This window comes from Ochlerotatus camptorhynchus, unplaced genomic scaffold (assembly GCF_037179485.1).
Source record: "Ochlerotatus camptorhynchus isolate MF236.1 unplaced genomic scaffold, CSIRO-AGI_Acam_v1.1 ptg000012l, whole genome shotgun sequence".
Taxonomy (NCBI): Eukaryota; Metazoa; Arthropoda; class Insecta; order Diptera; family Culicidae; genus Ochlerotatus; species Ochlerotatus camptorhynchus.
The window spans coordinates 2,229,628-2,257,526 of NW_027040504.1; the positions used below are offsets into that span (position 1 = coordinate 2,229,628).

Sequence of the window (27,899 nt, forward strand, 5' to 3'; positions counted from 1 at the left end):
TCTTCAGCCTTCGCTCGAATGATTCTTCCATCTTCTCCCGCCAGTTTTTTCAACTTTCCCGGAACTTCAGGGATGCTTCTAGATTTTGATTGCAGATCCACACTAGCTACAGCAACTTTTAAGAAGTTCTGAAACTTCGGAAAAGTTCAGATGTTTAAGTAAGTTTCGATAAATTAAAGAATGTTTCAATAACTTCTGTTAAAATTCTAAAACCCGGTCCAGCGAACTCCAGGTAACTCAAGGATACATCATAAATATTTTGGATACTTTACAAGTCCAAAGAACTTCTGGAAAATTTAAGGTTTTCAGGACAGTTCCATTAGTTCCAGGAGAATTGAGAGAACTTTAGGAAGCTCCGCAAATTTAAGAAACGTAAGGGAAGTTACATGAACATAAGCACATTTTGAGAACATTTTATGGGAAGTTCCGTGCTTATTAATGGCAGTGTCGATAACTTTTAAAAATTAGAAAAATCGGGAAGATCAGAGAACTTCAATGCTGATGTTACAATAAATTCAAGAAAATTGTGCGCTTAAGAAGTTTCGTAGTCTTCAAGAAATTCTAGAGACCTTCAAAGTTGATTAGAGATATTCCGGTAGGCTCATTATAATTAGAGAATTTCCAAGTATTTCAAAAATGATCAGAGTACTCCAAAACAGCATAAAATCGCTAAGTACATTTCAGGAATGTTCCAAAAACTTATGGGGCATTGCGGGGTCTTCAGGGATGTTTATGACCATTTGGAAAATTTCTGGATCACTAGAACATCCCCCCGGAACTCTTTCTTCCGGAATTATCTTCTTGTTTCTTTTGACTGTTCCGTACTCGCTAGAGCTTCTGACTTTCTCCAGATTTTTTTTCCAATATACCTTAGGAATTTTCTGCCTGCGTCTCCAGGAAGTTTCTTCCGTCTTCTCCTGGAAGTTCAAATAACTTCTCCCAGAAATTTGTGTCGCCTAGTTCTGGAATTTTGTTCAGTTGGCTTTTTCTTTACTTCTATTGGAAGGTTTTTCCGAGCTTCTGCTGGCTTCCCCTGGAAAATCCTTTGAATGGGAAATCCGATTTTTTTCTGAAAGTTTCTTAAAATTTTCGCCAGAAGTTCCTCAATTTATGTCTCAGAAGTTCCGCGGATGTTTTTCCGACTTCTCTCAGAACTTTCCTCAAATTTCCTCCAGGAAAACTTCTTTCTTCTTTCTCTGGTTTTTTCAGCTTCCTCCAGAAGCTAATTCAAACATTCCCCGGAGTTTTCTTCCAGAATTTTCCGATCATAAGTTAAAATTTTCGCTTTCAAAAACGGCAAACATATAAAATTAATTAAAATAGCAAATACCGACAAATACCGATTTTTTAAAACCTTTGACACCGATAAGCTTTAAAACATTCTGGTAACACTGCTCTGCACTGGCCCGAACAGTGGTGCCAAGTCTTCTGTACCGGAGATTTACATAAATATTTGATTTGCACCATATATTCACATTTTTTTCATATTTTCATGAATTGCAGTTGAAAATATATTGCTGAAGAGAATTGGGTTTTAGATTAAATGATGAATTATGAAATTTCAGGGCTGGGAACGATTAGAATTATAAAGATATTTTAAAGAAAAGAATGAATTTTAAAATACACGCATTTAATGTTTCCCGTAATTTTCATTCACACACTTTATAGATCCACAGTCTTCAGTAACAAATAAATTTAAAAAAAAAACAGAGGCTTGAGAAATTTATTTTTTTTTTGGTTTTGCATATTTCCTAGAAATTTTAAATTTCAGCTAGTTCTACACTTCAAGAAATTTTCAAGAATCTGAACTCAGATTCCTGAACTTCAGAGGAAAATTCCAAAGGCAAAGGAATTCGGAAAACAAATTCAGGAGAGTTGTTTAAAACAAATTATGAGAAGAAATCTAAGCAATTTGTGAGGAGGAATGCCAATGCATTCTTAGGAGACTTTCAATGTGAGTAGAATTCCAAGGGAAGGAGTGAGATTCAAAAGGAAATCTGAAATGAATTCAATGAATACTCGGACAATTTTTCCAAAGTGTTTCTCATTGTGGAGAATACCAAAGTAATTCCGAGGAAAACTAAAAGAAAATTTAATTCTGAGGATAGCTTCATAGAGATGTTGAGGAATCTTTCAATGAAAATCTCCGTAGAATATGGAATGGACTATTGACTTGAGAGTTCTCAATTTTTTCTGAAGTTAATGAAACTGCCTTGAAGTTCTTTTGTAGTTTAAAAAACTAGCTTGATGCTCACAATGCTTCTCATCAAATTCTGAACTTTATAGGACTTCCGTTTTTCTAACGATCATGGATCTGCTTTAAAGGTTTGACTCTGAAGTTCTCTAAATGTCTTTAAAATTTATGTGACTTCTCTATGTAATGTTGAAGGAAATCCTCTGAAGTTCTTTGTTCTTTTCTGAAATTCTCAAAACTTATCTAAAGTTTTTGCAGTTCTCATGAAGCTTGTTGTACTGCGTTGAATTTAATTGAATCGTCTTAAAAATGTTTAAGCTTCAGTGAACTTCTGAACTTATGCGAAGACCTCAAATAACTTTTAAATGTTTCTGAAGTTATCTGAAAATCTGGGAACTGCTTTAAATTTCCCACTAATTTTCTGAAACTAATGAAACTGACCTCTCCCTGAAATTCCTCTAATTTTCGGAGCTTACTTAACTTCTTTCAAATGCTCCCGCATTTTGCAAATGTTCATAATTTTTTTTTTTACTATAGTCACTTTAACACTCTTGGGTCATTCGTGACTTGTCCGGAGGTGAGATTTGAACTCGTGACTTTGGCGTGAGAGGTATGGATGTTAACCACTACGCCGGGGTCGCCCCCTCGTTCTTAAAAATTCATGTAGTTCGCGGATCTCCCCTTAAGCTCCATTGATTTTAATGAAGTTCTCGGAATGTTTCTGAAAACCACTATCCTTCTGTGAAGTTTCTAAAGTTTTTCTAAATTTCTGGAACTTTTGTGCTCCCACAATTTTCATGGAATTAGAACGAAATAATGATTTTCACTGAGGTTCTCAAGATTTTTTCTGAAGTTCATGAAGCTTCCCTTAAATTATCGACACTTATTTAAAACTTCCTCAATGGTCTAGACTTTCCTGGTGTCATTAAAACTGCCTAAACGATTATTGAATTTCCTTTAAGTTCTCTAGACTGCTCTGAATTAATCAGTATTTTTAAGAACTAGCAACTTTACTGAAATTAAATGATTTGCCTTGATATTTTTCGGAAATTTTTCTTATGTATTATAACCATTATAAACGGTCAATTATTTTCCCTGATTTTATCTATGCTTACCTGAAGTTCTCTTAAATTTGTGTAATTATCCGGCAAATTTTCTGATACATATTCATAATTTCCTGCTGTTTTCGTATCAATCATAGAATTCTTGGAGTACCCCATAATTCCACGGAATTCCTTGTAAGTCGGCACAAATTTGCTTAAGTTAATGGGATCGTCCTCGAAGTACTTGACTTGGAACTGCGCTGAATATCATGAAACTATCTAAAAATATCTAAATTTATTAGAGGTTCTCTGAAATTTCTTGAAGATATCGCTGTTTGCTAAAAGTTCTCGCTTTTTTTTTTTTTTTGATTAATTTTACTCCGTTGATGTCTCTAATTAATTGATTTTCTGATCTGTTTTGATGTTCTCGAAGCTTCCCTAAAGCTCTTCTATTGAAGATCTTGATTCTGCTCGGAAATAAATGGAATTCCCGTAAAAACCTTTAAATTTCCCAGAAATTCTCTGGACTTCTGTTAATTTCCTGAAAAAATTCTGAAGTTTTCATAAATTCTCTGAAGGTTTCTGTACTTCCCTGAAATTTTTGCAACATCTAAAGGGTTCGATTTTTTTCAGCAAATCATGGAACTATCGTGATTTTTTTTCCAAATTTACGATTATAGATCTTTAAACTGCTCCAAAAGTCTAGATCAAAGTTACGGGAACTGCTCATAAGATCTGGAATTCCCTAAAGATCTCTAGATCTAGCTTTTATGAGTTGCTTAGAAATTGCACAATACCCCTCAAGTTTTCTATATTTCTCAAGTTCGCTTAAAACCCGCGAAGTGCTTCTTTTCAGAAAAGTTCCTGACAATTTTCGGATGCTAAAAGAACCACTTTGAGGTTCTTAAAGCTTCCAGTAAGTTTCCCATATTTTCAACGTGTTGACTTCCCTTATGTTCCCACCGTTTGTTTATGGAGCTTCACTGAAATTCTCAGCATTTCCTTTCATTCCTCAGAACATCTCCAAAGTTCCTACAATTGTTGTGAAGTTAATGGGACTGAAATGAAGATCTCTAATTTTTTAAAAAGTTGATTACGATCTTGAAATAAATCATTTATTTTTTCCCTTAATTGTGGCATTATGAAAATTTTCAATATCTTGAACTTGTGCATGGAATACGAAACTTCGAGATATTGCATATTTTTAGATCTTGGACTTACTTACTTGGAAAACTCAGGTAATTTTATTTAGAAAAATGAGTAGACACCCTGTAGATAGAGAAAGGCGATTAAACGTCACAAAGCAAAGAATAATCAATCTTGAAATAAATTCACGCTGAAAAAGTTGAGACTTTAGTGACTTGGCCTTAAAAAAGGAGACTTTTTAGTGCGTGGTTTGAAAAAAAAAGTGACCAAGTCACTAAAAAGTGACTCGCCAACAGCCCTGCGTATTTGCTTCTTTCCGAAAATTGTCAACTGGTTTTCTATGGAATTTCATCAAAAATATCATCCCAGAATGCCATCAAATTTCTCTACAGAATTCCCACAGAGATTCTCATTGATAATCCCTGAAAAAAAAACAAATTAATGCACTCTAGGAACTCTTTGCAGACAATTCTAAAGCTGGTAAAACTGCATGGGGAAAATCATTTTTATTCAATTTTAGCTTGTTTAACAATAATTCCCGAGAAATAAGTAAACGCATTAGGCTGTCGTTCACTTTTTCTAACCTGAATATGCACCGAAAGCGAATTATTCCCACTTCTCTCAATTTCTATATGGGGATTTTATCACTTCCTACCAGCGGAACAGCGCTATCTCTGTGGAAAATGGCAGGTATACGACTAAAGCTCATGATCTGTTTTAATTTTCAAAACGGGCAATTGGTAGGCTTGTTGTTTACTTCTGTTGGCATCCTCGGAATTCTTTTGAAATCTCATTAGGATTCATTTGGAATTCTTCTTCGAATGCTATTTGAAATCTCTTCAGATTTCCCTAGCCATTCTTCATTCTAAATTCACCTAGAAATTTCACAAACACCGTCCTATTCTTTCAAGATTTTTTCCAGGAATTTCACTTAGAGCTTTTGTGGAGCCTGCTTCAGCGTACTAAGAATTCCTTTAAACAACACAAACTTCCAAAATGTGAGAAAAGTCAAGCCAAGCAATTGCTGTGTTCAAGTTCAAGTTTCCAAAATTTAGTCTAATGATCAATTCAACTCAGAAGCGTCCGGTCTTGTGCGTCCGGAATTGTGCAAGTGATTCTGCAACTAGGTCAAATTTCAAAATTCTTGGACTTTGATAAACTTGTGAGAGTTTGGTCTGCACGGAACATGTCTAAAATGTTTGACTCCTACAAATTTCAATTCTCAGAACCGCCATGCGAGAATCTCTGAATCTCAGTTTATGATTCTATGAATAATTCATAAATAGTATTCTTCTCTGGGCGGTTTGACTGTGATAGTATACTTAGGCGGATCGGCTTAGCAGTCTTAGGGGATGATTTGTAAATTGTATAAATATTTTCCCGAAGTTCCTGTCCACTTGGGACGTTTTTCAAGGGATCAATTCTAGATAGAGCTGGAATTCGGGCGTAACAGCTTTTGTAAACAATGACTTCTCTCGATGATTTCTAGAAAGCCAAGGCTCGTCCACGCAAATCAACATCACCATAGGATAGGAGAAGATTTCCCCTATCTGATGGTTTTGTTGGTTTGCGTGGGCGTGCCTTGAATTCCTAGAAATCATCGAGAGAAGTCATTGTTTGCAAAAGTTGTTACGCCCTAATTTCAGCTCTATCTACAATTGTTCCAGTTTCCAAGTCATAAATGGAAGACGCAAAAAGGTTGCAATCTGGTCGGATTGAAGCTCAGTGCCATTTTGCCCCAAACGGGCCGAAACGTCATGCTGAAGTAAAATTTTAACTTTTAAAATAACTTTTTAGCTGCCTGCATGGAAAACATCGTAAAACCTTATTTAAAGCTAGTTGTTTATTTATTTATTTGTCGTCAATCAGTGTAGACCGTTTTACAAAAGTTATGTTGCCTTACATGCTAATTTGATTCATACGTTTTATTTGAAATAGTCAATAAATGTAAATTACATATACAAATTGTATTGTCAGTGCTTCCTGCCAACCATTATAAAACTGCATTGCATCCAGAAGGGGCCACACTATGGAAAGCTGCCAGAACCTGGTTTTTTAAACAATTATAAAGCATTGTATTATATTATTTGATTTCTTCAATGTCTTCGAAACCATTTTAAAACTCGTTTTAACACAGATTTTTTCATATTGAAAGCCAGCTAAAACGGCTTTATTCATTACCATTATGCTTTATAGATGGTCTACTGGTTTTACAACAGCTCGTTCAAAAGCTAAATGGTTTTATCCGAGAGGGAGGACGGCTTTCGTTTGAGTACCTTTTTTACTCAGAGTTGCTCAGAGTTACTCTGGTTTGCTCTGGGATCTGATCTAATTTGTGACGAAAACAAAATTAGTAGGGCATATAGTTTTGGAATCTGACCATGCAAATGTCAGTTTGATAACGAAACGAAAACAATGAATAAAGAAAATAAATGGATGCAATATTTATATAAGGAAAAAATCTCGTTTTCTACCAGAAGTTTTGGCTATTTTCTTAAATCACACTGATGATGGATTTCTGCAGGGCACTTTCCTCTTTGCAATGATAATGAAATTGACGCTTAGAGCAAGTGAATTGATATTCCCTGCTGGTGAGGACATGTACTTGATGATGAGTCCTGTAAGTTTCAGTTGCTAGAACAAAAAATACAAACGTACACAACTATTCCATCAGACCCCCTCATATGCCTAGCCCCTTTTATTTTGTATCAAAACAGCAACATTTTTGCGTGATGTTTGATTTGCTAGTAGGTTCACCGATGAATGGAGTGTACTTTAAGGCATAGATCACCAGCTAAAAAAAAAACTAACATTCCTTGGACTGCACTGTCAAAACAATCGAGATAATAAAATCGTTCAGCAGAGAGCAAAAGAGTTCCTCAGAGTTACTCTGGATTGCTCACTGTCTTCCCCTTCGGTTTTATCAATTTGACCGTGCCGTACAGTTTCGAAACAACAATTCTTAACAGTTTTGGTGTGCTGTGAGCCTTTCCCAGTGGAAATTTATAATTTTCGTTGGATTAGTAGACATGTTTTACTATTTACTGCAATATACGAAGCCCTTTCAAAACATGCTACATCAGTATGAATGTATTTTCTTGTCAGATTTCTGTACAAATTATTAAGAGTGCCAATTTAAAAGTTTTGAAAATACATATAAATTTCCGGCACACTGAGGGCATTGGGGGACCACTTAGTACTTCAGTAACGGGTGTTCAATAATAAATGAGAATGATTTCAGTGCCGTCCAGCGCTCTTGTGAGAGCATCGCGACTAAGTTGCGTCGTACGGCTGACCAGGGCCCCTTCTCCAATATTCATTGACGTTTTTTGAAGTATAAATATTATTTTAAATAAAAAATACTGAATTCGTTGACATTTTTTTTACTAGCTATATGACTGAAAAAATTCTCATTTTTTATTGAACACCCGTTAGAATGAGAAGGTAATACAGCTTTCACTCTTACTTTAAATTATTAGGTTTACTGTGATGACAGTTTTGTTGTGAAAACAATGACATTGTATTTTGGCAGAAAGAGCATTTTATCCAAGTGGTAGGTCACTCCTAGAAACACTGGAATAAGAGACCAGCGAAGAAAAAAAAATGGCATGAATTTGGCAACAAGATAAACATCAAAGAAATCCTGGCATCTCTTGCATTTGTAACTGCTTGCGAGTGACTTCGCCAATGCACCGACGAGCGAGTTCATGAGTGATTGTTAAACGATTTTAATACTCCTCCCTAATTAAAGCAAACCATTTGTAAACATTGCAGATTGGAACCGCTTTTGACAGTTCGATTGGAATCATAACAGTGTCTCCGCTGGTCTCTTATTCCAGTGTTTCTAGTCACTCCGTACACCAGTCTTGGGTCATCTTTTTTGTCAGTGTACCTCTAGTGTGCCGATTGTACCGGTCATAGAGCAAGCTGCGATTGTTTGTAAAATCAGGCAAAACATTTGATAACGGCACAAAAGCATTTGTAAACAAACTTTCTAAGGCCCTTTACACGTGAACCAAAGTACGCCCACGCAAACCAATACCACTTTCGGAAAGGTGATAGTTGCCCCTATCCGATGATGTTGTTTGTTTGCGTGGGTACTTTGGTACTTTGGTTCGCGTGTAAAGGGCATTAGAAAGTTTGTTTACAAATGCTTTTGTGCCGTTATCAAATGTGATGCCTGAAATAGCCATCCCGGTATTTCTGACACCTTGAATGTTTTGGTTTAAAATCGCAAGGATTAATCGGTGCGAAATTGTGGTGTTTTGTGTTCATAGGACAATAAAAGTTCTGTGTTTTAGGGTTTTATAATGCCCTCAAAGGCAAACCAGAAACCTAGCCTTTCGTGATGTGAAAAGCAACGAGCTATCAGCGACCGGAAAGAGTTGGAACCGGTGGGGAACATTGTTGGAGACCGACTATAGAAGATGATGAATAGACTTCTGTAGTTTATTTTGTGTGAGTTGCAGCATTATTTGAATTAAGGGTATTAAAGGGTTCTAATTTATTGCCTCTTTCTCTTGAGCCTACTCTAGAAACTACATTTCGTATTTAGATCTATAAGTGAACTGCTGATCTGAGTTCCTCAGGCAGTCAAACAACACGTAATGTTGTGAACAACTTCAATGACAGTTGTCCAGCAGTGCTCCCATTTTAATTACAACAATCCAATGCCTACGAGATTGTGCCCAAGCTGTGCCAAATCTAATTTCGGCACAATGTGCTGAGTGACTTACATTCAAGAGACCAGCAAATTATCCATGGTTGAAGACTGCATAAGTTGAACAACGGTTAATTCTACCATGGAGATGATTGTACGTATACTCAGAATTGACAGCAGTAGAACGAATCAGGCGAGAAACTGAAAGAATATGAAAAACGTACGCACCGAGTGCAAAGTCGAAAATTACAGATTAAGAACTGAAAACTCAACGAGAAATCCTTCTTGGCTTAGATTCTCCCCATTTGGATTAATTTTATCTGGTAAAACATAGCCAAAATAGCTTACCTGTTACTCGGTATGCTCAGCTGTCAATTTTCACATCGATTCTGTGAGCAACAAAACACGTAACCATCGTCGCCGAATCAAATTGATTACTTCACTTTTTAGGTTTTTTGTATGCACCTTACAGCTAATTTTAATTCACTTGAAGCTTGAACGAAATGATTAGTTTTGAATCAAGTCGATGATAAACGACGACATGAGTTTTGTTATAACTTACGCCATTATCACCCAGGTAAAATTCAGAAGTTATTTAAATCATAGAATCAAGATTATTTTCCTGGTAGATTTTCCAAATTTCCGACTTTTTCCCGTTTTTCCAGGTTTCCTTGTTCACTTGCCACCATGTAATTGAACCTCGCACCAGCGTCTCCATCATTATCATCAACATCAATGTGGAATTCTATAAAATAACCTCCAAAGATTCTTTGGAACGGCACGACATAATTGTCTTTTACTCTGTTTTGGAATTCCTCCAATTATATTCGGATATCGTATGGATCCCAAACCAGGATTCTAGAATTTTCAACTAAAAATTCTCAGAATTTCCGTCCGAGAATTTATGAATTGGAAGCCAGGGCAGCTCTGCATTTTGCTCTGGGTTTATCTGAATCTCATGCCAGAATTCTGCGAATTCCAAACCAGCTATCGTTTGATTTCTATTCCAGGATTCTCAAGGAAAACTTGAATCCTTCCCAAAAATTTTGAAATCCCAAGGAGAAATTAACTGAGATTTATTCTCTGATTCTCTGGATTCTTCAAAATTTTCATCATTCCATGGTAGAATTTTTTGAATTCCAAGTCGAATTATTTCGATTCTACGGGGAAATGTTCTGAATCAAATTCTGAGATTATCTGAATCTCGAGCCATGATTCCCAAATACAGTGAACTTTCGCTCGTTGAACTAAACCTGTAGCCCACTTAGTGAAAGACTTTCGTTAGTTGGGCTGAGCTGCCAAGCTGAAAATTGGTTGAGGGATACACCGATTGTTTATCATCATCACAATCCTATCCAACTATCCAAATCGTTCGTACATGAGCCCCTCGAAAAAGAAATAGCACTGTAAAAAATTACGTTTGACTTCGATTTAGATGGACTACAGCCCAACTAAAAATATGAAAATAGCATAACTGGCAATCTAAATATGTTATTAGTGAGGCTGACATAAGAGGTAAAATACCAAAAATAATACCTCAAAAATGTTCTTCGAATAACGAACTAATAAATAATTTAGTTATTACAATAACAAACGGATAACAGACGCTGTTTTAGATGCCATAATACCAAAATTTGTTATTTTTAAGGTCTTCTAATACCAATTCAATAACTCTTTTAGGTGTTATTGTCAATAAACTGAAAGATCACATTTTGTTATTTTGGTATTCATTTGATATTAAACAAAAAATTACGATAACTAAATAATATCAAAACAAGGTTTTATACCACAAGCAGAAATCTGGTATCATACCACATTAAGATATTCATTTGTTATCGATTAGCTATCGGTTCCTGCACCTAAACATAGCCCAACGAGCGAAATTTGACTGGAACAGGTTTTATGAGGGATCTGTGGTGGACCATGATTTTGACTTGCGGAATGCGTTGAAACCTCGATAAAACTTGCAATGTTACTTGGGTGCTCTGAATCTCGAGCTTAAAGCCTCGCTTGAAGCCTCTGATTTCTAAAGCAGGATGCTATGAATCTCAGCCCGACCAGAAACGAATATCTGGATACCTTAAATTGGTATGGATTTAGTGAAATACGACATAAAATACCAAACAAATTCACCCCCTGACGAGAATACGTAAAGAAGTGCCGCAGTCGTCTTTTCTTATAATTGAGAATTATAAAAAACTTTTGATAGTTTTTAATTTCAAAGGACCATTCACTGAAAGACACACAGATAGATATAAATTAAAGGTTTCCGTTCATAATACAGTCAACTCTCCCTAATTCGATATTGAAGAAGATATATCAATCTAATCAGGTAAATTTTGAATATAATAAATTGCTTTAAGAAGCCTGGATTTCCATCGAGTAAAGGAGATATCGGGTAAGAGAAAGTTAACCCTATGTCCATCTGAAACGTTTGGAAAATTATCAATGTTTTTCACCTGTGACGGAGATCTGGATCTAAAATATAACTTTTTGACAAAACCAGTTTGATGTTACTCTTAATGAAAAGGACTTTTTAACAGTTTTATGATCACTGCCAAAGATAAGTTGTACCAACGTTACAAGCTATGTAAAACTGCAAGAAGTTGTTCAAATGAAACCCTATAATGTTTAACTATTCTTTCGATATCTAGCATCCATGGAATGTTTAAGCTCTGCAAACCAATGACAGCTGGCTTGAATGCATGGTTGATCGAAATTACGACTCCATATCTATACCAAATCGCATGACATCATCAGCTCTGCAGTAAGCTCGAAACCTTCCACAATGCAGACAAAAACGTGATAACGTTTTTATCGTCTGTTAAGTCAGTATTTCCGCACCAAACCAGTTAAGTTTGGCTAAACAGCAATACGAATCATATGGCAATGCGCTTTTCTAACCGTATGGCACGTTTGATCTACTTTTTTTTGTTGATTAACCAAGATATATTAATTGAATATGTGTTTTTGTTTTTGGCACTGTGATTGACCGATATCGTTGACTTAATTCGTCAAATTTACACCACACTCCAAAGTGACGACCAACCAGCGGAAAACGCGATCCACCTTCACATTTCACGGAATATGATTAACACCAAAACCAGAGTTACAAGTCTATGACTACGGGATTACAAATTAGTAGGTGGGTACGTAGGAAGGGAGGCGACGTCAGTCGGTTATTACGCAGAATTTCTATCACTCGCTAAGAGACAAACACGCGCTAAGTGTTACGGTTATCAGAATATTGTTATAATCCTAATTGTTCTATTTTCTAAAAAAAAATGTGTTAAAACGACGCACTAATCACCACAAACAGAGGAACCTAATTAGGTTGGAATTGGTTCTAAAGAGCAATAGGAGAATTTCCTTAAATTCCATAAAAATAAAAACATACCTTCGATTATTTACTTCTCGGTGCGAGGATTAACTGTGCACAACCCAAGTAGGAGGTGTAAACTGTTGTCAATAGCACCACTAAACTTTTTGGTTGTCTGGTATCGGGGAAAAAAATTACACAACCTTCGCTCTTCGATTGCCTCAAAACAGCTCAGCCGAACTCGATGCACACAATTAAATATAGCGTATCCACTAGAGGGCAGGGGAGAGACACACAAGCGTGCTTCTTCCACTTCGGAGAGAACGAAATCACCCCACTTTTTGCTGTTGCTTAAATCCGCGAAACAAATTCGTCTCCACTAGGCTGTTATGCTTAGCCCCCTCTTAGTAACACATACACCACCCGCAAGACGGCCTTTTTTCGATCAATAATTTTCCAATATTCTAGTCACACTTTTTCCACGATTTTAAACTCGCCTTATTGGCTCCCTTATTTTTCCACATGCAACAAACTTCCCAACCAACCCACTTGGGTGAAGACACAAAAAAAACTACAACCACGAGACTTGAAAGCGAAACTCCCAAACTACGACTGTTGTGACCGTGTCGGAGAGAACGACCGCACACACATTCACTGGATATAAGATTCTTCAAGTATTATTCACACACGTTATTCCTTGACGACTTTTCCTCCGTCCAGCGAAACGTGACCTGATGGTGGGCCTTCCCTTAAACTTGTCAACAGCAACTCCGCCGATCCGCTCGAAATACGCCAATCCGACCAACAGATGGACAAACAGACCTGTACTGATTGATACTCCGGTTTTGTGAACTGCGGAAACACGACAAACGCTACAGCAGATGTATGTCTATTCCTGAACTCGGTTTCTAGCACTCTGACTGAGGAACGACTGCGAACAGGCGGTAGTAGTCCTCTTTCCTGCTGAGTGAGATGATGGCGGAGAAGTAGTAGTAGTAGTAGCAGAGTAAGCAGAGAAGATGTGGAGCGACCTATCCAATCCGACCTACCAGCCAATATCAGAAATGGAACGAAAAGTCAGCTGAGAGAGAACCCCCAGAATCGAGAGAAGTGAAAACATACAGTAAATCATGGGTCGGTTGACTGTGTGTATGTATGCGGTGTTGCGCAAGGTGACAGAGCCGTCAGTTTGGCGATGACAGCTCGATTACTTGGGTGGTGTGGTGAAAAGCAACTGCACCATGGTGGATATGAGCTTTGCGGTGAGTGGTGAATTTGATCTAAGCGCGGTCTCGCTCGGATGGTGATGGTGATAATCTCGAATCGGTAAAGAAGTTACGTTGTTTGGTGTGTATAAGGAAATGATGTGGTGAGAATGAAGCTCATTGAGACAAAAGCTTTGCAGATGGTGAATAAGATTCGCGTAGTACATAAAAGCAATCTACATTTGACTAGGTGCAAGAGAGCCAGTGAAATGTATCATTCAAAAAGGTTTTTAGATTGGGTATGCTCTCCCTAATAGAAAAATACCATAAACGAACGAGAACCCAAATAATAGAACTATTCCACAAATGCTTTGGACGATACCTCGAACATGTCGTTAAGAAAAATAACAATACAAATTTTATTAGGGCTGGTACCCTTTCAAAATCATCAATCAAATCATTTCAACAAACACGAAAATTGAGTGTTGCCAAAATCGAAAGGTTTTACCACAGACAAACAGACATAACACATTGAATATTTCTCAATGTAAAACATCGTCGCAAAAACATTACCGCCATCTGTTGAGTACACTGTGGTGGGTAGTACGCTGAACAGATGACGGTACTGTGTAAACGTCAAACTCAAGGAAAAGGACTACGCGCCGCAGGTGGCGGTACTACCAACTACGATACTTTTAAATTGACCGTTAAATGCTGGTTCGATGAACAACTTGCGAGAGTTATGTCTGTTTGTCTGTGGTTTTACTATGAAATCGAATTTATCATTTGGTTGATTTTGGAGTACCGTGAGTCATCTTTATGGCATCTAGTCGTTATTAATAATCATCCTTTTATTAAAAATTGTAATCACCATCAGCAAAAATACATTACAGTCAACTCTCCGCAACTCCCAAGGGAGATGAAAGTAATCTGCTTCACATTTCATTAAACAGATTTCTATAAAATTTGTTTAAAAATTTCGAAATCTTGGATGTGGTAGAATTATTGAGCATTATGCTGATATGGTTTTTAGTGTGTTTTGTGATGTAAACTGTCACTTTCTTGAGCACCTGCTTTTGTGATAGTTGCATGTTCAAACTCTGGAAGCAACGATATTTGCCCGGAGATTTGGCAACAGAATTGATGGCCAAACGTGACCAAACCTCGACTCGATCAAACCCAAGACCAAACGATGCTGATCTTCAACGGATGCCTGAGATTGGGGAAGTATGTTGAGGTAGTGATGGAAATCAGTAATGACCTTGGAGATATCGGAGAATTCCCATGCGTGACATATGCGTTTCCGCTCTTCCTATAATGTGTGTAATGCGCTATATGTGCTATCACCTCAAAATTTCAAGAGCACAGCTGCCACAAAACATACAACAATGAAACTGGAACTTCACATTTGACGCAGCAAATAGGGAGTTCCAATTTGATGAGTGATGTCACAACTGGGTCCGAAAATTGTGCTCTAGAGCACTTGCCATCCATTTGTGAACTCTTCAAGGAATCACCATAAATGATTTTTGAACATACGATTTTCGTACAGATTTATCAACCAACTAAAGAGTGGATCAGCAAACTTGTAATGACCTTATCTTGCAAACTGAAGCACGCTTACGCAAACCAATTCCACCATCAGATAGGAGGGAATTTTCCCTATAGTCGACGGTGTTGTTGATTTGGCAAGACGAGCTTCGATTTGCGAGAAAAGATCATTACAAGATTTGATTACAAAAGCTGATCCGCCTTTTTGAATTGTATGTTGAGATTTCCGACGTTCCTTTCTTATAATAAAACGGCTGTCATCGTTACCTGTCATGATACTTATAGAGATGCGACCAGATATAAGCAAGGGGGGGAGGTGGCTGTCAAATACGAACAATCGTCGCCTACCTCGCATGCCTCGCATAACTGGTTCCAAAGGTAAACAAGCCATAAGAAACCTACAGCGATTGTTTACGTTTGGAGCCAGTTTCATACAAGAATGATCAGTAGGCTGATTTGACAGCACGTCCCTCCCCTAGGATATAAGAGATGTGACCGATAAAAATCGATATAATTTGTTTTTAGAGATTTAAGCACGATTATATTGGATCAATCCGATAAAATGGATTTCTCCGACTATAAATCAATATTTCAAACTTAAGAATATTTTTTGGATAACAATATTCACGGATTATTCAATCTACTGTTCCTATGTATCCACATTAATTCGAAAAATGGTTCAAGAATCAAGTTAATTCCAAACATTAAGCCAATATCAACATAATCAGGCACATAGGACAATTAATTCTTGACATTAAAAGGGGTTGCTTCAAGACCATTTTTAATTACTTCTCTGGCACTATATGGCACCATCACCATAGAGGTAACTCTAAGAGCAGAAGGTCCCGAAGAATCGAGCTCAACTTTTTGGCTCAGCTCTGGTACTAGTACTAGGGCACAAGTTTCTAAGAAAATTCTATTATAGCGAACCACATCATTTTAATTGATTTCTTAGCCAGTTAGTCGTCTGTCACTTCGTTTGTTTCAATTAGAAAATGAAAGTTGGTACTCGTGGAGAATAGAAGAACTATGAACTATAAAATTGTACACGGTGAGGTATACGAGTTCAATCTTAAAATGCTTATATTTTGCAAATGGAGCATGTTATTCAAATCTGGTTAATGCTACGTTAGTAGAAAACTTAAGGACTAATCAATACACATATAATATAGAAAAAAATATTTATTTTCAGATTTTTAGTTGTGTACATAGATTTCAGCTTTTCTACCACTGTAGCAGCAACCAGATTTTAAATGAAATGCTCTATTTACAAAATAAAAGCATTTTAAGAGTGCACTCGTATTTTTTTCCTTGATTTGTTTTCCGTCGATCTTGTTTTCCGTGCTGAGCACCAATGCTACCGACGCCAGGAAGGCAGCTCCCACACCTGGACCCTACCTATCGACCCATCAACTCATGAACCGGGGACCAACGGCTTTACTTCCCTTCCGAAGGAAGGCGTGATCAGAGATGTTATGACATTTGATGGCTGAGTCTCGGATAATGCTTAGATGAATCTCAGAAAACAAATAAATATAAGTGAAAGTGAAATATGAGTGAACCCTCCATTGATGGGTTGGTTGTAGACCGATCGACGACCGCATTCACGGAAGAACAATTGACACACCTCAACAAGGGGCTATTTAGGATACGCGGTTACAACCAAGCCAGACGTGGAGCAGATCATCATTGACGTAGAGACAGCGATTACCAAGACACATCCAACATCATCACAGAATACGGTCAGGACTATCCCATCGAACATAATCAAGGACGGACAGAAACAAAGTCGTGCCAACGAAAAGGAAATTCGGATTGTAAAGGAGCTGAAAAGTAAAGCAGTATACTATGTGAAAGCAGACAAGGACGACTACGACGATCAGATCAAGAGCCACATGTGAAAAGGGCTTGCAAGCTTTTTGTAAACAAACCTTTGTAGGCCCTTTTCTCGCCAACCGAGGGTCGCCCACACAAAACAACAACATCATCGTGAAGGGTAAAGTTTCCCCTATCCGGCGATGTTGATGGTTTGCGTTGGTGTCATATGGGTGGCGAGAAAAGGGCATAAGAATGTTTGTTTACAAAAAGCTTGTATGCTCTTTTCACATGTTGTTCTTGAGATGACAACGAAGATTAACAACGGACCGTATAGACAGCTTTGAGTAGACCTCTTACAGAACATAGTGAAACACGTGGAGAAAACACTGAAGGAGTGTAACTCAATATTAGGAGACGGAGCAGTTCGTTTATGGGAATCCAATCCCATTCTACCCAGGATCAAAGGCCTCCCCAAAGTCCACAAACCGGGGAATGAAATGTGAGAGATTCTGTCTGCAGTTGGTTCCCCCCACCCACAAACAAGCGAAGTGGCTAGTCACAGAGTTCCAGAGTATGCCGAATCAGTTCCAGAGTAAAGCAGTTAGTAACACCCAGGAGTTTGCCCAGCAACTACAATCTTCAGGATACATCAACGAGGACGAGATTATGGTATCTTTCGACGTCACAGCTCTTTTTTTCCCAGCGTACCGGTCAAGAAAGCGATCAACCATTTGGAGGACTGGCTATTAGCACAACGAGATGATGCAGCATGGAGAAACAAGGTTCGGACGTACCTTAAGCTGACGTGCCTTTGTATGGAAGAGAACTACTTCTCTTTCCGAGGTAGCTTCTACAAGCAGACGAAAGGAGCCCCAATAGGAAACCCCTTTCCTGTGTGAACTTTTCATGGCCAACTTGGTGATAATCCTCAAGGAGAAAGGATTATTACCAAACCGTTGGCGGAGGTTTGTCGACGATATCTTCAGCGTAGTTAAACGGGAATCCCTTCCAAGAATTTTAGATGAGATCAACAGAATTCAGAAGGATATCAAATTCACTCACGAGGTAGAAAAAGACGAGAAACTCGCATTTCTCGATATTCTAGTCATCAGAGAATCGTCATCATCTTCTTCGCTTGAATACGAAATTTACAGGAAACCAACAAGCACCAAAAGAGCTATCCCCTATGTTTCCAACCATTCGTTCGAGCAGGAAATGGCCGTAGTTAAAACAATTCGGATTAGATTTAGTTTTCATCAGTAGACATAACCAGTTGAAATCATTGTTAGGATCGACTGAAGACCCAGTAAATGTTTTAGGTAAAGCAGGTGTATATAAAATAAGCTGTTATCATTGTAACAAAGTATACGTAGGACAAACCAAAAGAACTTTAGTAACTAGATTTAAAGAACATATAGCGGAGGTTAATAAGACCAAAAAGCAAAAAAGATCTAAGATATGATTTCAAATTAAAGGTTGCAGAACACATATTCACATAGGACCACCAGCTATCGACGGAGGACATAACGATTTTACGAACCGTATCTACACCATGGAAATTGGATGTTGCAGAGAGCCTCGAGATCAACAAACAACGGAATTCAACTTTACTCAACAGGGATCAAGGAAACGGACACACATGGCTTTTCATGTTACAACCTAGGACACATCAACGAGTAAGCAGCAGAGTACCTGCTGCTAAAGGAAATTCAATTTATGTTTACCTAGCTTCTAAAATATAATGTACCTGTATTATCGCTAAATGCGATGTGTTTCTTCAGGCGAGTATTAGTATAAGACACTGAAGAAGTCTGCACATTGTAGACGAAATACGCGTATCTGTCAAGGATAAGCAAATAAGGTAGTGGAATTAAATGGAAATTACTAATCTTTCTCTCTCTCTCTCTCTCTGTCTTTAAACAGGTATTCCACTAAGATGCCCACATTCATCAGGGAACAAATTGATATTTAGATTCTTAGTCTAACCAAGGGGTAAGACAACTATACTCAGAGTTAATATATTTGCAGTGAGTAAATTTGAGTTACTCATATTTACTCAAAAATAAACAAAGTAGTCTAATATTTTTCATCACAGTCCCGTCTGACAGAATGTTTTGAATTCAAGATTTATGTCGTTTTCGTTTTTGCGGTGTAGCTTCACCGGTGCTACACTGCCGTACACCGAAATATTTTAGGGTGTAGATATAAGATGCACCTTTGTTTACAAACAAATGATGTTGATCTGTCAAAGGCCCGCGCTTATTCCTGCTTACACTACACCAGTGCTACACCGCAAAAACGAAAACGACATTAGTTTTCTTTCATTAAAACATCCAAGTTAGATGGCTCTTGTCCAGGCCAGGCGATCGCGATGTTTAGGTCTTTTTTGTTTTATAGGGATGGATGGCTAAAGTGTAATTTCTTTGAAGTTTTTGGTGATGTGGTGGTGTTAGTGTTTCCATTTTCCAGCCATTTCTAGTAACCCGGGAATCTTAATATAGCTGAAGACTCTTCCCGGGAATCGGGAAATATTTTCGGTAGCTATTTATTAAAACTTGAACTTCGTCAGGATTTCCCCTGGAAGATTTTGCCGACAATTTCTGGAAGTTTCTGCCAACTTCCCCTTGAAGATTTCGACCAGCTTCTTCGGAAGGATTCTTATGATTTTTCTGGGAGGTTTCGTCTGACTTTGTATGGAATTTCTTCCAACATCTCCTGGAAGTTTTTTTAAGCTTGTGCTGGAAGAATCTTCCACCTTCTCTCGTAAGTTTCTTCCATTGGTCAACGGAAGTTTCATCAACTTTTCGTTCCAACAGTATCTTCAGATTACCCTCAGAAGTCCTACTGGCTACCGCTGAACGTGAAAACTATTTCCCACGGAAAACTTTTCTGAATTATTCTGAAAATTTCATTCGTCTGCCTAAATTTACATGGAAGTCTCTTCTAACTTCACCCGGGAGTTTCTCACATATTGTGTCAGAAACATCTGCCGATTTCGTTTGGAAGATTCTTCGCCAGGAAGCTTTCCTGACTTCAGGTTCTTATATTTTCCCCAAGGAAGTCCTGGGTTGTTGGTCATTTTTAATATAAAATATGTTTAACATGATTTTTGTACAAAAAAAAACGCTTCTCGGGAAGTCAAACTAGTTTCGTGGGAATAGGGAAATGATAATTCTAGAAAATTTCCCGGGCAGGAAACACTAGATGGTGTGATTTCAAGACTAAGGAAGTAGGAATTTTAGCTCATGAAAATTATTACTCAATCTCACAATATCGGAAATGAGGAAAGTCATCATTAATAACTATTTTTAATAATTACGGTGTACCGTGATTAGCAACATTTTATTTACCAGCATTCATAAAGGAAGAGGGATTCAAATCTATGAGAATATTTAGCTGGAAAAGTCAGAGTTAGTGTCAATTCTCTTCAGAAGTGTTCGTTGTTTCCACTGATTGTCCAGAATCCCCCTTTGGATTGACTGGATTATTTGGAATCCCTCCTGGACTGTCATGAATCCCCCTCAGTATTTAGTGAAATCCTTCCTGTGATTGTGTGGAATCTCCCCTGAGATAGTCCATATTCCTTCTTTGGATCTTCCGAAGTCCACTTTGATATTGTTGGGAGGCCGAACTGGGATTGTCTAAAATTCCCCTTAGGATTATCTAAAAATCCCCTTAGGAATCTCTACTGAGACTGTCGTAAATCCCCTTTGCGATTAACTGAAACCCTCCTAGAGATTGTACAGAATCCTCCCTGTAATAGAACGTCATCGGCATGGCAGTAAAGCAAGACAGCCTCTTTGACTGTTCCGTAAGGTCACGATAAAAATCTTAAAATGTTGTTGCTTTGCTTTGCTTGACAGTATCGGTTGCTATGTGCATCAGTATCAAGTTGAGCAACGCAAGTTAAACAGAGTTACTCAAAATTAACTCCGATTTTACTCATGATCAAAAGCTGTCTTGCCCCAAGGTCTAACTCTAGCACTCCACAATGTTAATTCTAGCTTCATATGCTCTGGAGATATAGATAAAAGAAAGTACCCTAATAAACGGGTACCATACACTAACGATATCATAGATGGTACGACCATACCACATAAAGTTGGGATGATATCCCGAATTGGTGGTTTTTTTCTGAAAATTCCCTGAGTAATGATGAAATTCCCAGAGAATTCCAGGATTTTTCAGAAAAAAAAAATCCCAGAGGATTCCAGGTTTTCCATTTTGTCAGGTAGTAAACACCCTGAATTTCTAAAGTAGTTTTTCTTCTTCTACCTGACATGATATGAAATAATTGTTGGCAATTTCAGTCCAAAATGCCCATATTTAGCCTTCTATTATTTGCTAGTTATTCTCTTTTGCAAACCAGCAAATTTTCTTCGCAAGTGATAAGTAATAATTTTTCGGAAATTGATCTAATGACCGTTCAGCCTAATGACCCATCAGCCTAATGGCCATTCGGCCTAGAGACCGTCCAGCCTAATGACCTTTAGACTTGATGACCATTCGGCCTCCTGACCTTTGGCCTGGCGTAATATCCCAGCATTCAATATACAGGTATACTTCGATTTAACGAAACTGTCACCTTTGACTTCCATCGTCAATATCTCCCATAACAATTGAATCATACAAATTAGTATAACCAATAAATAGGGGATCATCTGTTCAATGGGGACAATACTTTGCTTGTTTGAATGATAATTTGAGGAAAATCAACGATGGAAGTCAAAAGTGACAGTAACGTTATATCGAGGTATATCTGTAGCCTGTTTGATATATGGTAGGTCCTAGTATAAATAAAAGGTACGGACCATTTCCCCAAATCACCTGGAACATGTTGTGATGTGGTCGATGAGTTCGGGGTACTCACCAGTTATCCTATTTTTTAAGTTAATTTGATTGTAACATCAACATAACAGAATTCAAAAGCTCTACTTTTGAAACATAGAGTTATAGGATCAAAATAACACTTCATAGATCATCGACCAAAGGAGGCATCGATTTGTAGAAATATCGACTTATTGAGAATATGATACATGAGAAAATGAAGGGATCGCAGAATCCATCGAGTTGTAGAAAATATCGAGTTTTAGAGAGTTGACTGGACACTAGGGTGGGTCATCGTTATATGCAAAAACGCAAACTTGACCTCATCAAGCAAGAATAACTCTTTTTCGGTTCCATTTGGGGTCCTAAACAACTGTGCAAAATTTGGGGACTATTGGTTGTAACCCGGCGTTTGAAATTTGTATGTAAATTAGTATGGGAAAACCTACTTTTTTGCCTTTTTATCCCTTGAGACCGCAATTTTGCTTAAATAATGCAACTAACCTTGTACAAATATAGTCCAAAAAATTCCTAAAAACTTTCCGCATGTATGAACGGTGCTAGAATGTCTCTAAAGAAAGTTATACCTGTTCAAATATTTATGGCTTGAATTAAAAGCCAAGAATAATTGTTTCTGCCAACACTGCCGCCGGTTTACCAATGGAAGTCAGATTCAAAACAGAAATAAGTTCGAAGTTTCTTATCGTATTGATTTTGTATGATCAGTTGATTTATTCAAAATCAATTACTTTATCACAAATGCGTAGTTATAGATGGGGGTTTACTACGCCCCTCACTCATATCAACAGAAACAAAGTTTCAAACTGAAATAATTTTGAAGTTTACCATCTTCTTGAGTTGGCATGTTAAGATGGGGTTTTCTTTCTTACTACCCTTCCACCCCCTCACTCATATCAATCGAAGTAAAGGGTCGAACTGAAATAACTTCGGTGTTTCTCATCTTGTCGAGTTGGTATGTTCAGATGAGTTATTCAAAAATATTTGCTCAATCTAACAGGCGTAGCTGGATAGGGGGTGGCTTCCCGACCAAAGTAAAATATCAAATTGATAACAAGTTCTATTACCCGGTTATCACTTTTTGATAACTGAATATGTTATCATTATGGTTGAATTAACAGCCAACATAACAAAAATGATAACAAAAAAATGCTCGTTGGATATCACAAAAATAACTAATTTTGTTATCATTGATAATATCTTGATAACAAATTCTGTAAGCCATATAAATTTATTCCATAAATTTCAAATCATGTTATCATTTTGATATCAAAGCCTTACGCTGACAACTGAAATATGATTAGGGTTTAAAGCACTATTTTTTATTGTTTCAATGCTCGGGTTACTGTATCCCTTCCACACCTTCTGTTATATAAATTAAAGTTACAGATTGAAATAATTTCGGAGTTTCCCATCTTCTGGAGTTGGTATGTTCGGAAGGTTTACTAAAAAACATTTGCTCAATCTTATAGGCGTATAGGCGTAGTTCAAAAGGGCAGAGCATTTCCTTCAACTGCTCTATTAAAATTTAACATAAAGCGATTGTGCCGATTTGCTGAAACAAAAAACAGATAGATTGAGCAAATATTTTTGAATAACAGGACTAGATAAGAAACACCGAAGCTATTTCTGTTTGAAGCTTTACTTTCATTGATATGAGTGAAGGGGGCTGGGTATAGTAAGCCCCTTCTTTATAACTACGCTTGTGAGATTGAATAATTCATCTAAACTCCTGAGCTTCTTCATCAAGACTCCTGGCATCTACCGAGGAAACAACTTATTTCTCGAGGAGCAGTTTGGCTTCCGTAAAGGTCGCTCGACTGTTCATCAGCTGACTCGAGTAACAAACATTCTCAGACGGAACAAGTCTGTATCAAAAACATCTGCCATGGAATTGTTGGACGTTGAAAAAGCATTCGACAATGTCTGGTTCGATGGCCCGGTCTACAAATTGCAGCGATGCCGTCTTACAATCTTCCCAGTGAAGATAATTAAAAATTACCTCTCGGACAGGACATTCAGAGACTCTCTCAATGGCATCACATCGGATGCTTTCCAGATCGGTGCGGGTGTTCCACAGGGAAGCATCCTTGGCCCCATCTTATTCAACCTGTTCACCTCCGATATGCAGGCTCTTCCTGATGGTGCATCGCTGTCTCTGTTCGCAGACACATCCATTTATCGGAGCTCTAACCGCCAAACTTCAGAGAGGTCTAAATGTCTTGTCAGAATACTTCAACAGCTGTAAGATCCGGATCAACGCGGCAAAGACCCAGGTCATCATCTTTCTTCATTCAAAATCACCCAGACTTGTTCCGTCTGATAATAATAACATCAGCTTGAACGGCACAGTGTTTACCAATTTTATCTAGATGAACGCGTGATTGGGACGGTACTAATAGATATTTTTGGTCGCTATTGAAAATTGAGTCGATTGCTATATTTATATATGGGCCCAAATTAGGAGCATTTAGGCCGACATTACATCCATTTCCCTTAGATTTAAAACATATTTAAATTTCTTAACTAATTCTATTGCAACAACAATAACCAACGCAGTCTGTAGCTTCATCCGTTCCGGAGATAATAACCTAAGAATATAGTGCTTTCTTGAAAATCACGAACATTTGTGTGTGTGTGTTTTTTTTTTAAATTAGCAGTAAAATAAACTTTTCCTCCTAATTTTCTCCAAATCGAGAGAGGTCGACTTCAACTACCTCGGACACTTGGCGGTCATTCCACCCATGTAGTGAATAATTAAAAAAAAAAAGATTTTACTACACAGATCCTCAGCAGATTCAGGGTCCTGACAATGCTCAAGGCAATTCAAAGTCCAAACTCCTTGTTGATCAGCACAAAAGTTTACGCCTTAAAAATGTGTTAGAAATAGTAAAGATTTAGGTTTCACCTTGGGCTAAGTTGTTCGGCAATGAATATAAATAGACTTTTCAATCAACAACCTCACCTTAATCACGATTTATGCAATTGTCATCATACAAAAGTAGCTTTAAGTTAGCTATCATTTCGAGGGTGAGCCCCAATGTTTCCTGATGCAATTATTTTGGGTCCACCCGACAGTGAGTACGATTCCTGCCGTGTTCTATATGCTCGGTTCGACATTCTCTCATAACAAATTGTGTGTGAACATCTTTGATCAACTCATGAATGATTCAGTATCGACCGGAATTAGCATCCGACCTGGCACGCTGCTCTGATGCACATAGGTACTTACCTCATTAGTAGCACCTCGAACATTTCATTTATCACCATCGCCGGTTAGCTGGGCTCTGTGTCGTTTACAGCACCACCAACTGTCGAAAGCAGAGCAATTTGAGAAACACTACAAACCAATAATTACATCCGACGACCATTATCTATATACGGCGTGAAACCTGCCTCAGTACATGTATGTACTAACAAAAGTACGTGAGTTTGGCCGCCCGCAACCGAACTCGAAACCTTGACTGTGTCGTTCGAAGAGCTCTCATTTTCCTTCTGCTGTTCAAGCTTTTCTTTGGTATTTTCACTTGTTTACCTAGTGTGATTATCAGCTTTTTATTGTTGGTATAGGATGAATCTTGGTACTTACGGTGGCGTTTCGATGTGTGGCATGGTCTCGATGACTGAAGCCATGATCTTGTTGTTGTTATCGTCGTTTACGATTCTTCTGCTTGTAGATCCAGGCACCAGATCTCACGTTCGAACAAATTTGACGTGATCCAAACGAGATTCCTACTCCCTTCAGCAACGACGAATCGCCTGAAACTTCTTCCTTTTCAACGGCGATCCGTTTTCTTCACCCTCACTCCGTCGTTGTTATTACTTTTTTTTGCGTTGTTAATTCGCTGGAACCGGTATTACGGGTGCCAAATTCGAATCAATTTACTTTTTATGTAAATTCACTTTCTTCTCTTCTGCTGTTGCCTTTGATTTTGGGCTTTTTTATTATTCACACAAATTTACGTATTCTTCTCACATAAATTCACCAACACAATTCAATGCTTTCATTCAAAAAGGTTAAGTAACCCATATCACTTTTGAGCACAACTTTATTTTCGATCTTCTATTAACTGATACACATTTCCTGTAGTGAAGAAACCTTCAGCACTTTTCTTCTTCTTCCAAATTACTTGGAGATAAACCGCAGCACTGCAAACACAGAAATAGCCATTAGCGTTGGATCCATCAGCAACAGGTTACCATAATAAACCTTCATGTGTAATAGCAGAACTGAAATAAAAACGCACTCCACATGGCCACCGACTTGCCGGAGCTATTTGACCACTGCACTACCGCCAAGTAATTGCAATTTTCTCGTAATCCTTGCGATGCATACGGTTTGCCAGCAGCCAGCAACTTTTTCGTCGTCAATGCAACCGAACCAATCGTCGTGGTCGGCAAGTAAAAATGCACCACTTTAATTTCGCAGATGTGGCTTTCCTGACCAGAAGAAATGCGTAGCAAAACCTCACAACACATATCATGGAAAAGCCGGCGTCGCGACGTCGATATCATGGAATTCACTAACAGCTGATGAACGAACGAACGAACGAGCGCGCGCGCGATTGTGGAATGTTGGCTGTCCGGTGGCGAACTAAACTATCTGACCAGCAATCGGCGTGGTAAAGCGACTCGGACATGGACCTCAGCAGGAGGAGACTATGGTTGGCAAAAATCAAACAACACGGTTCACCACCACAAGAGCGGGTGTGCGAGAGGAAAAAAAGGCTATAGACCGACCAGTCAGCCAGCAGAGCTGCCAGGTCCTCGTGAAGCCTGCGATTTTGTTTTACTTCTGTGGCGAGCAAGTTTGTCGTCATCGCAAGTCGAATCAGCGGTCATGTGAGAAACGTGCGCGAGCGGTGGGAATTTAAGTACAATCGCAGGGTTGTAGCAGGAGTTCGTCATGCTAATGAAAATACTGCATGTTGGCTTTATTTATCCAACCTGCCAAACTCCTAATCTGAAGCCTATGCAGTTTGGATACACCGGTGGGGAAAAAGGATGCACGACGAGAAGTTTTCAGAATTTGTTTGTCTACATAGAACAGCGGTTCTCAAGCTTTATTGTGAACCAGTATGAGAAATTCCATAAGTTGGTGACTCATCAATATTTAATGTTCAAATTTTTTAAGGCCAAAATGACTTTAAAAACTCCAAAATTGCTTCGAAGCACAAAAAGAAATCCTCCAAATTACTGATTACTTGAAACCCTAAAACGGAATGGCATTGAAACGACTGGAAATCTCCCAAATAGCCCAACAATTCCAAACAACACACTAAGAAATCCCTAATTTTACACGTGACGGAATCCATCTTTGACATAAAGGATGCGACGTAAACAAACATGTCATGTAAAATTAAGTGCTCTGAGACTGAAAAGTTCTTTACTCGACGAAAAGTACGTTTGATTGAGCTGAATTTCGCCTATATTATGACTCAATTTTATGTCAAAATTGACGCTCGTATATGTCAATCTCAGAGCATCTAAATTTGCATGATTTTTTTTAAGTGTGAAGTTAAAATAGCTAAAAACGGCCAAATAGCGTTTAAACGCCTAATTAGTCAAACACGACCACAAATGTGCGAAAATGATGTACAAACACTGAAAGAGTCATCGAAACGGAAGAATGAAAGTTGAAATGGCATTTGAAAACGTCATGGAATAGGATTATTAAAACGCTGAAATAACCTTTAAACGAAAAAAAAAAATCAAAAATGGCCACACAATTGCTAAACTAGCCTATAATTATAAACAAAGGAGAAGAATAAGTAATTTCCATTTAATTCCACTACAGGTCCGACTCGATTTTCCGGAAGCTTGAAAAAAAATCACATCAATCGGATAATCGGATCACCTGGTTAATCGAGTCATTTTTTTATGCCGTTTATCAGGGACAGTTTAACAGCCGATGAAAACTAATGACACTGGGTTTATGTGCCCAAATTGAACGTTTTAAAATTATGTTATTCCTTTTTCCTGATGATGGTCACATGTAAGTGGAAAACAACTTTCGATATGATTTTTGGCAACCAATTTTCATCGCCCTTCCTTCGACAATAGCTGAAACCACGCACAATCTTGAAAAACCTATGCGCTCATTTGATGCTTCGAAGCC

General features: G+C 38.0%; 1 protein-coding gene across 7 annotated transcripts in view; it reads right to left on the minus strand.

The window, feature by feature from the left end:
• The window catches only part of MESK2 (misexpression suppressor of KSR 2), a 469,347-nt gene extending 443,156 nt beyond the window's left edge, over positions 1 to 26,191 (minus strand). For 2 of the 7 annotated variants that reach the window (XM_065221293.1, XM_065221284.1), the window contains exon 1: positions 12,441 to 13,272. Coding sequence is in view for 1 of the 7 variants with exons in the window: in XM_065221322.1 (XP_065077394.1) it covers positions 25,371 to 25,414 (44 nt within the window). In the remaining 6 variants the exon portion in view is untranslated. Of the gene's footprint in view, positions 1 to 12,440; positions 13,282 to 25,370 lie in introns of those variants that run through there. The other 5 variants (XM_065221312.1, XM_065221278.1, XM_065221331.1 and 2 more) reach the window with 4 other exon arrangements.
• Between the last annotated feature and the right edge of the window lie 1,708 nt (positions 26,192 to 27,899).